The sequence below is a fragment of the Nuphar pumila genome, chromosome 17, assembly GCF_984573655.1.
Source record: "Nuphar pumila chromosome 17, dmNupPumi1.hap1.1, whole genome shotgun sequence".
NCBI lineage: Eukaryota > Viridiplantae > Streptophyta > Magnoliopsida > Nymphaeales > Nymphaeaceae > Nuphar > Nuphar pumila.
Window position 1 is genome coordinate 14,050,943 of NC_143265.1, and position 9,333 is coordinate 14,060,275.

Below are 9,333 nucleotides of genomic sequence, written 5' to 3' on the forward strand. Positions count from 1 at the left end.
CCAATAAATGGATATAAACACAAGAAAGAAAGATCATGTCTGCGGGAATAAACTCTGTACTAGCCAAAATTTCATCTCATTGACCGAATAGGCACCTCAAGTCCAGTTAAAAAAATAGGCTAGAGTAGCAGCAGAAGATAAAATTCGGCAACTGCATCATATTGAAATAATTGGACTCGTCTTGGATCTGCAAAAGTTGAGCCACTGAGCATGGGATTCCAGATATTTGCAACTCTTCCCCAGTGTTACATGACAAACCATCAGAGCATTATCCTCCTATTCGGAAGCTGTACAGTGTACAACCCACCTGATCAATCGAGACTTCCATTGACGCTGCCGCCTTTGTTTCCACAACTAAATAAGACAAATTTCTCAAAGTGAGCTCGAAATTGCAATGGTTCAGGAAACAGATTATCCAGTCAATGCCCAATCGATGGGGTAAAAATGAAAAAAGAAAAACAACAAAGAAAAAAGAAATGCATGACAATTGATTTTGTATTTTGATGAACAGAACTGGAAATAGGCCTAAGCATACCTTCCTGATACGAAACTTGGGAGCTTTCCAACAGTGCAATTTCAACCTTGACCTTGAACATTTGCTTGTCCTACAAGAATTGATGGAGCAGGCAAAAGAAGGGTCAAACTCTAAATGGTTCACAAAGCCATGCTAAAGCATGATGGGAATAGTAAATGTACAAAATAATAGATTCATTCATGAAAATCAATACTCCTAATGATTATCGAATCACCATAACATTGAGACTTTCTTTTTGTGCAAAACTTAAATTTGATCGAGCTCCATTGAGAGCGGGGAGGGCAGCAAAAAATGTGGACTTTCAACAGCCATAGGTAGATTAGATCATTAGACCACTCTGGTGGGTGAAGGGAGCAGCAGAGGGGTTTTTAACTGCTTAGGGGTGGGCTATATGGCAGGCCGTCATTCTTTCCCAAGCCCCACCACCTGAACCAGGGTTTTCCCTCATTAAATATCAAAAAAAAGAAAAGGTAGATTAGACCACAAACAACCAGCTAAACTGGAAAGACATTGGAGAGTGCTACTTAAGAATCACATAGTTATACAGGACACCAGGAAAAGAAAGACCAAGGCACTTAAATGGGATTTGTCCTTCCAGGCACTCCAGTGAAATCTTGGCACCTATAACAAAAGCTTAAGATGCAATGATGCATGGATGTAAACAAAACACTAACACCAAAATCAGAGCACTTTTAGATAACAATCCATTGGAATGTGCTTTAGCCTATTGGTAGATACCGAAATAGTCAACTGTACAGAATCTTCAATTGTGAGCTGGAAACGAATGCCTTCCAATAAAGCTACTCAACCATCTTATCACAGCGCCTCAAAGTTACACCGGGATAGATTTAACCTTTACGTCTTCCAAAGAACAATTCAATCCTACCTAGGTAGTTTTGAGATCAACACATATATATCAGTAAATGCATGCTGTATGTGACAATGTTTTATAACCTGATTGCATGTACTACTGAGCTATGATTCAGATGTAACAAAATTACCGAAATAATACAACAACAACACAACAACAACACCGAAATAATAGTCTTCTCAAATAAAGAAAAAAGAAAAAGAAACAAACTTGCATCACAAGAAATTTGTCAAATATTCTGCTAAAACTGACACACAGTCAAATTGAATTGCCTCAAGGAAAATAAGACTTATAAGGCTTCGTACTTATCCTGGTTTCTGAATTTTTTCATGGACATAACTTGTGAACATGAACTTGAAGAGGGAATGAAGGAATCATCTGTGCAGACATAGGCTTTGAAGGATGCCTCCCTGGGATCAGAATGTCCAAGCTCTTCATGAACAGTGGCTTTCGGTTCCACTGAAATGGCACCATCAGAAGGTTGTAGCCTTCTCCGGAGTTTGATGGCCATGGGAAAGCAACTTTTGTGGATTTTGGATGTATCAAGGGATTGATATTGAGGATCATGATGTTTAACCTCCTTCAAGGATCCACTTTCGAGCACAAAACCACTCATTGGATTAACATTTGATATTTTCTGATACTTGCCAACACCATCATCTAGAGTGCTTTTCTTGAGATCATCAGGAGTGGGTATTTCTTTAGGATGAAGGGCCACCTTTTGCACCTTGTTAGAATCTGATTTCTTTATACATGGCAAGAAATGGCACACATTAACCTCAGAAAGCCTGTTTTTATGTCTTCTTCTCCCATTGGTTGTTTGATGATGTCTGAGAGGTGTACTTGAACGGTTCTCATCAGCATTAGTGACTATCTTTTCCGGTCCATTGTGATATGATTGCTGAGCCTCCACACTGAATACTGGATAAGACATCGGGAGGAGATTAATTCTGATTTCCATGTCACAGCCCAACACACTCCTAAGAGAGTTTATGATATGCTTCTGTGACTTTTCAGCCCTCAAAACTTGATCAGGATGATGGAATTGCAATTCAGCTATTCCAAGACCTGCAGTCATAAATACCAAAATATGTCAACTCAAGTGTTCAGTATGCATTATCAATGATATGCATTCTGTTTTGCGATGCGAACATCACATGGATATGTCAATGACTTCAAAGATAACAGATTCAATCCCTTAGGTGAAACTTGTCAAAATAATTTCAAGGCACCATTTTCACTGATAGTCCAAATTTTACTCTGGCCATGGGAATTAAAGTCATTAGCAGCCCAAGTTGAAGCAATGGTTTAAGAATTCAGTATTCTTAAATTAAAGAAATCCAAGAATCCTGGATACTAAGCATGTACAGTTTGGTACACAACCCTGATTGGCTCCAAAATACAAATTTATCCATCGTACCTCAACCAGGGGCAAAAAAAGGTCAGATGTGGTCTGGATCATGGTTGATTGATTATTTTATCTCCTTCATAGCACGATTTTGTTTCTCAAGTCTTTTGTACTTTAACCAATTGTGCTTGTTCAATTTGACAAGAATGCTACCATTCAGACCAACTAGAGGACTAACCAATTTAAGCCACGCTTTCCTTAGGAACTGTTTCACAAAACCGTGGAATTTCAAGTAGTCTTGAGGTTAGTGTTACAAGTCACAACTTAGTGCGAAGGAATACATTTTCTATTGTAATACAAGTAATAACAATACTCCAGCATAAATGTGGCCAAATTTGCATCCTTAAAAGGCTCTTTGGCAGCTGGTCTTTTTAGGAAATAAAAGTTCTGGTCGAAAATGGTCATCATTGGGTTAATTCAGTCAAAGCAGTATGAGATCTCAATTTCATTTCAAAAGGATTTTACTTGTCAAACCATGGATGACAGCTACTTTTACAATCTTGGGATAAAATCTATAAATCAGATTAACCATCAAAAGTAGTGCAAGAAAAAACTATGTCACATATAGCAAAATGTGAAAAATGCTCCAAGAGCAGATGCTATAGAAAAACATTTTGTCGAGGGATATGACAAAGACTAGATGAAAACATGCACAAATTTCTTGTAGAATGACTGATTGGCACTTATCTTTATCAATGCAAATGGATGACAGCTGGACTTCCTTTTCTAGAAAGTCTTTCAGAGTCTTTGACTGCAGATTTGCGAGGGTTCTTCTCCAGATAGCATCCAATTTGCCAGAATTGTCACTCTGCGACTCTAGCCAATATGGTTCATTAACATCCACAGCATCAATCACTGAGTTCCGCGAGCTATCCAAAGGAAAGGATGCACACGAGAAGTTATCCTCTGCGTTTGACCATATTAAAGAGGTTATAAGATGTTAAATCCATATATTTTGACAAATCTTGTCTACTTGTGATCGACTCATCAGCAACTGCAGAGATTAAAATAGAAACCTTTCTGCAGCTTACCTCTCAGTTCAGGTGAACCCTGGGACGTCCAGGGACGGGTAGGGTTTAAGGGTGAAGAAGATTCCATATTACCAAATTGTAAGAGTGCCACAGTTAGCCATGTAGTTTGATTCTTTGACATCCTCAGTTGCTTTTCAGTTTCAGAAAGTATTTTTAGTGAATGTCGCAGTTTCTGTAAGTCAACCTCAGTCACTGCAACATGTGTACAGATATTTGTTAACAAAAGATATATACTCAAAATTAGATGTGCATATAAAAGATATTATCAGCAACAAGAAAGGGATTCATCCAGTAATGGGGATGATATGATACAGATCTCAGCCATACCAGGATAACTTCTGTATAGACAGTGAAAGTTTTGGCACAAATTATGAAGCAGTAGTGTTTTTAAATTAAGGACATCAAATGAAAATTGACTCTGCTGATAAATGAACAATATGCACTAGATGAAGGTACATCAGTATGATGATTCTGCAATCTCTTAACAAGCATCTGTCATTAGAGTTTGCAATTCAGTGGCAAAACATGAGCTGTTGCAGGCATGTAGAAAAGCTATAAACATCGTCATCATGAAGCTGAAACATAAATTTGCAGTCCGCATGGTCCAGCAAGATGAATAAGCACTTAAACTTACAGTTATGCCTCTTGAAAAATTTTCTACTGATTCCAGAGGCTTTCCATTGGCGCCAGCCTGCAAGAATGTCCATAACAAGATTTGCCAATTGTGAAACCAAGGCCATCGGATCAATTCTAGATCTCATAAGCTCCCTAGCCCTTCTTACTGTGTTGGATGTGTCCGCTGACAAGGCCATGTCCAGTAAATCCAACAACTCATCGTCAGATATAACTCCAGTCTGAAAAGCAGTCCAAAAAAAAAGGAAACAATACAAGGAAGTTGTCATTCTTACTGGAAAAAGAAAATAGCATGGATGATCCAAGATCTTTATCCTCAGGATGCACTTCATTCCAGCAAGTAAATTTATCTTATTGTGCTCAAGACATCATGTAATAAAATCATGTTTTCATAACACACAACAGTAACCTCCTAAAAATTTTAGAAGTTCTAGATCTTCTCAAGCTCTTTCATATCCCAGGTCACAAATGCTTCACGAGATAAAAAGATTGAAAGAAGTAAAAAGTACCACTTACAAGTTCATGTAGTAGAGGCAGTGTGACTCTTTGACCCAGTAAAGCCAGCTGCTCAAGCATTGTTTCTGCATCTTGAAGAGAGCCATTGGATTTACCAGCTATGTAATCTAAAGCAGCCTTATCAAAATCAATGCTTTCTTGAATGCAAAGTCTATGCAGCCTGCCTACGATCTCCTTGGGCCTTATCTTGGAAAAATTATACCTTTGGCAGCGGGATAAAGCAGTACGAGGCAGACTATCAGGATCGGTTGTGATAAATATGAACACAACATGCCTAGGGAGTTCCTCAAGGCACTTCAAAAGAGCAGCCCACGATTCCCCATGAAGTAAGTGGCATTCATCCAATATAAATATTTTATACCGTGACGTAGCTGGTGAATGGATAGTGGTATGTTTTAGAAGCGACTTGAACCTATGCATATGTTGAGTTTTTCCAAAATCAATATCTTTGATATCTCCACTCTGCCCAGATGAGAATGCTATGCATTCCAAGCAGAAGCCACACGGCCTTAGCTCTTCCGAGGAAAGACAATTCAATGCTGTAGAGAAAACTCTAGCAGTCGATCTTTTACCAGTACCATGAGGACCTTGGAAAAGATAAAAGGGGGCTATTTTCCCTTTCAAGACAGCATTCTTGAGGGACTGAATCACTAGATTTTGACCAACTAGCTCATCAAAATTTTTTGGCCTGAACTTCCGACTTAAACTTCTTTGAACATCATCGGAACGCAAACTCAGTTCTTGGTTTTGGTATGTCAATGCTAAACCATGTTTGGTACTCTCGGAATGATGTATAACACAATGATCTTCGGCATCATCAAAGACCAAATTTTCATGACTACAGAAACACCCGTTAATACGTTCCTCTCTCAAATGCGGGATATCTTGTCCCGCACTTCGTAACAAAGGAACAGAAGGGCTCGAAGTCTCAGACATGTATCCCTTATGAAAAGCAATGTCATTGTTCCTACACAACTTTGGTGACTTTTTTCTAGAGCAGCGGACCTGACTGGATGATATGCCGCACCTGCAAAGATGGGGGAAGAATCTATTCCTGAATTTCAGGGTTCTACTGGAACAACAGCAAGCAAATCCATCTCCACACTCAAAATCCTCCTCATTGTTTCCCCACAATGGCTTCACATACTTTCTACAATCCATCCTGCCTTTGCTTGGTTCAAACCCATTGCTGTGGCACTCGGACACAGGCGAACATTGGCTGCTCACATGCTTCACATCTTCTTCTAATCTATCCAATGCCTTGATCATCTTACCGCATTCCAGCCTTCTCCGGTCACTTGAACAGTTTTCCCTTGCAGACATCAAAGGCGAATAACAACGCTCACTTTCCAGCGGATAGCATGGTGAACCCGAATTCGAATGGGGAGTAGTTGAAGAAAAGCACACATCATTGTTGGAAAACACTTCTTTGAAGTCTTTCGGTTCCAATTTCTTGCTCCTGTGATTTCCATTGATCTCCTTTGGGTATTTGAGCCTGCATTCTCGCACCAACACCTTGTCATCATATCCCCCTTCTCGGCTCGATACAGACGCATTCGATTCGGCATCATGCGGCCTGCGAACACTGCCCTTTCTGGCAATCCTAACGGTGCCCGAAGCACCAACTTGATGCTCAACATCAAACTTCTTCCTTCCCCTGATATATTCATCATCTTCCGTCGATGGCGCAACTGACCGCAACCCGCATTCGCCATCTCCCTCGGCAAAGCATGCATCCTTCCTCCCACCGCTCATACCGGCATTGCACGACTGAGTTTCCCAATCAAAGTTGTTGGTCAAGGCAGAGAATCTGTTGATGGAGTTGGTCATGGGATCCCTCAAGGACCTAACTCTTCTAAGAGCAACTAGTGTCTTAGAAATCGGTATATCAACAGAATGGCGAGCTTTTTCCATGTTCTTCCTTGTGGGGAGCTGAGTGGGAAGAAGAACAACAATAAAATATCACCCCAATGCCACGACCCATCTGCATTTCATAAACCCCCCACAAAACCCCAAACTCCCTCCTGCATGCACCAACATATCCCATCCAATCAAACTCTCCATCTCTCTATTCACACAACCAACAACCATGCTAAAACTCACCAAACACTGATCTTTTCAAAAACCTAAAAGAAAAAGTAAAAAGAACATCAAAAGGGCACAGATTTTCTGAAAATGAAAGAACAAAAAGAAAAAGAAAAAGGGCTTGCTGTGTAAAGAAGAAACATACCGTGGAGAGGAGATTAGAAGCCTATCTGACGCCAGAATCTCCACCTTCCTCCTCCCCAACAGCAATCATTTCGGTAAACGATAAAAAGCAGAGAAAAACGCTGAGAAAACATAAAATCTCTCTTTCTCTCTATTTGATTTTGAAGGTTTTGCAGTTGCCAGGAGGAGGACTGACAGGAGGGGGAGCAGATGCCTTCTGAGAGGATGGGAATAAATGCAGGGGAGGAAGCAAATAGTAACGAGATATTGATAGCTCTCACCAGCAGCTGCCATTTTCTGCTCATTTTTTTTTATTTTATTAGAGAGAGAAAGAGAGAGAGGAGAGAGAGAGAGAGAAACAAGAAGGGTAGAGACAAGTTGATCAGAGCAATCACAGGCCGATGGTCTGCAAAGCCGTTGCAGATTTGGTCTCTGCCTCGTAAGAAGAGAACAAGCCCGCGTCTCGCTACGCAACGTCCCCGTTGGGTCAATGGAATGACGGGCTTCTTAACTATTTCGTAATTCGCTCAAATTGTTTATCGCTAAGAGATACGTCGTTTCCCTCTCGATTTATTCTTTTTAACCTCTCCAACTCCTCTCTGTTACTGCGCCCAGTCGATGCAATTGCAGGTCTGTTTTTGTTTTGCGGGTGAAAGTGAAACGCAAAAAGCTGTTTTACGGTTGCCATTTACGCCGTGCCGTAACACCGGCGCGTTGCAAGCTGCGCGGTGGGGCTATAAATGCAACGGACACTTCTCGTAGGTCTATTTGAAAATAAAGCCCGACGTCTTTGCGTGGACACGTGTAAACTTGAGAGGATGATATAACGAATCGGGTCGATGGTAATCGGGCAGCGGGTCTTTCTGATGCTATTCATCTTTTGTGACGAACACGTGACACACACCATGTCCATATTGTGTGACCCGAGAAAAATTTCGGGTCTCACGATTTTTCTCGGGTGAATGCCGTCTAAAGCGATGTCATCGATTCCATTCCTATCGTATGGGTCCAAAATCGATACGAAACAGAGGTGAATCGGCTTATTTTTTTAATTCATTAAAAAAAAGTTAATATTTTTTAATAGCATTTTGTTAAATGACATGTCATCTCCCAGTTAAAAACTGGCCTATTCACACGTCAGAATCCTGGATCATTTTGAAAATGGATTTAAAGCCGATACAACATTGATATTGATATAAAGTGTACATGATGGACGGCTTGAAATAAACTCAATGAACTTGATAATGGCATCACTCATCATAGAGACCCCTGACCTGATCTGCCCTTTTTCTCAACGTTGTGGTTATGCCCTGAATCTTTTGGCCACCGATTCAGCTGTGTATCCACGAGTGAATTGTTCTGTATAGGTCCAAAAAATGTGTCAATCATAATGATGTTGGGATAAGCCAACACACAGTGGCATATGGTAACTTTTTCCTTATAATGTCTCTTCCGATAAACATAAGAAAAACAAGAAAATGAACGATTAGGCTAACCCATTTTCCTGCTGTAGGAGGAAAAAACGTAAATACCTTCTCTGAGTTTTTCAGCTAAAAAGGAAAGAGGGATCCTGCTCGCCGACTGCTGAAGGAGTCTGCGCTCATTGGAGGGCTGCAGTCCGGTTGAAGAGCGAAACTCACCCTATTTTAATCACTAGTGCCACCATCATCGATCTAGTTCTCCGATGGCGGCATCAGCTTCCTCTTGTTGTGCACAGGTCCATGTTTCCCCAACATTGGGTTATGGGCCCACACCCCGCATCCGTTGCGGGCTCGATGGCATTTTCCGGTGATTGTCACCATGAGACAACAGAGTTTTTCTAGTAGAACAACATCGCCATGGGGTGACATTGAGGTGATGGCAGTCGACAATAGGTCGCCCATGTCACCAATAGTCAGCGACTGTCGCCGTGGGGTGACAGAGTAACAAAAAATTGCTCGGGTTTTTAACTGTGGCCGTCGGGCTGCAGGAGTTTTCTCCATCACCGAGAGTAGCCACGGACTGTTGCCGAAAGGGGGGCTGTTTTTGTCGGATCTCCAGTATTCCATCCGACGACAAGCAACATAAGGGTTTATAAAAACCCCCTTCTCCCAATTTTCGTCTGCCATTGGGCAGCAGGGGTTTTCTTCTC

At 41.0% G+C, this 9,333-nt stretch overlaps 1 protein-coding gene across 1 annotated transcript; it reads right to left on the reverse strand.

The window, feature by feature from the left end:
* Positions 1-57: 57 nt before the first annotated feature.
* On the reverse strand, positions 58-7,536 carry LOC149811684 (AAA-type ATPase family protein). The gene is made up of 8 exons (XM_089992897.1): positions 7,225-7,536; positions 4,995-7,120; positions 4,480-4,699; positions 3,846-4,037; positions 3,415-3,720; positions 1,712-2,474; positions 536-605; positions 58-354 (listed from the first exon to the last, which is right to left on the reverse strand). The coding sequence occupies exons 2-8, from the start codon at positions 6,906-6,908 to the stop codon at positions 277-279; spliced, it is 3,543 nt and encodes a 1,180-aa protein (XP_089849023.1). The 5' UTR covers positions 6,909-7,120; positions 7,225-7,536; the 3' UTR covers positions 58-276.
* Positions 7,537-9,333: the final 1,797 nt, after the last annotated feature.

Bases quoted from the DNA above. Each gene is read 5' to 3' on its own strand.
- LOC149811684 (XM_089992897.1), bottom strand. From the start codon at position 6,908: ATGGAAAAAGCTCGCCATTCTGTTGATATACCGATTTCTAAGACACTA. The intron at 3,721-3,845 runs GTAAGCTGCAGA...GGTCAAACGCAG, and splicing joins GGGTTCACCTGAACTGAGAG to AGGATAACTTCTCGTGTGCA. The intron at 2,475-3,414 runs GCATCTGCTCTT...TTATGACTGCAG, and splicing joins CGACAAAATGTTTTTCTATA to GTCTTGGAATAGCTGAATTG.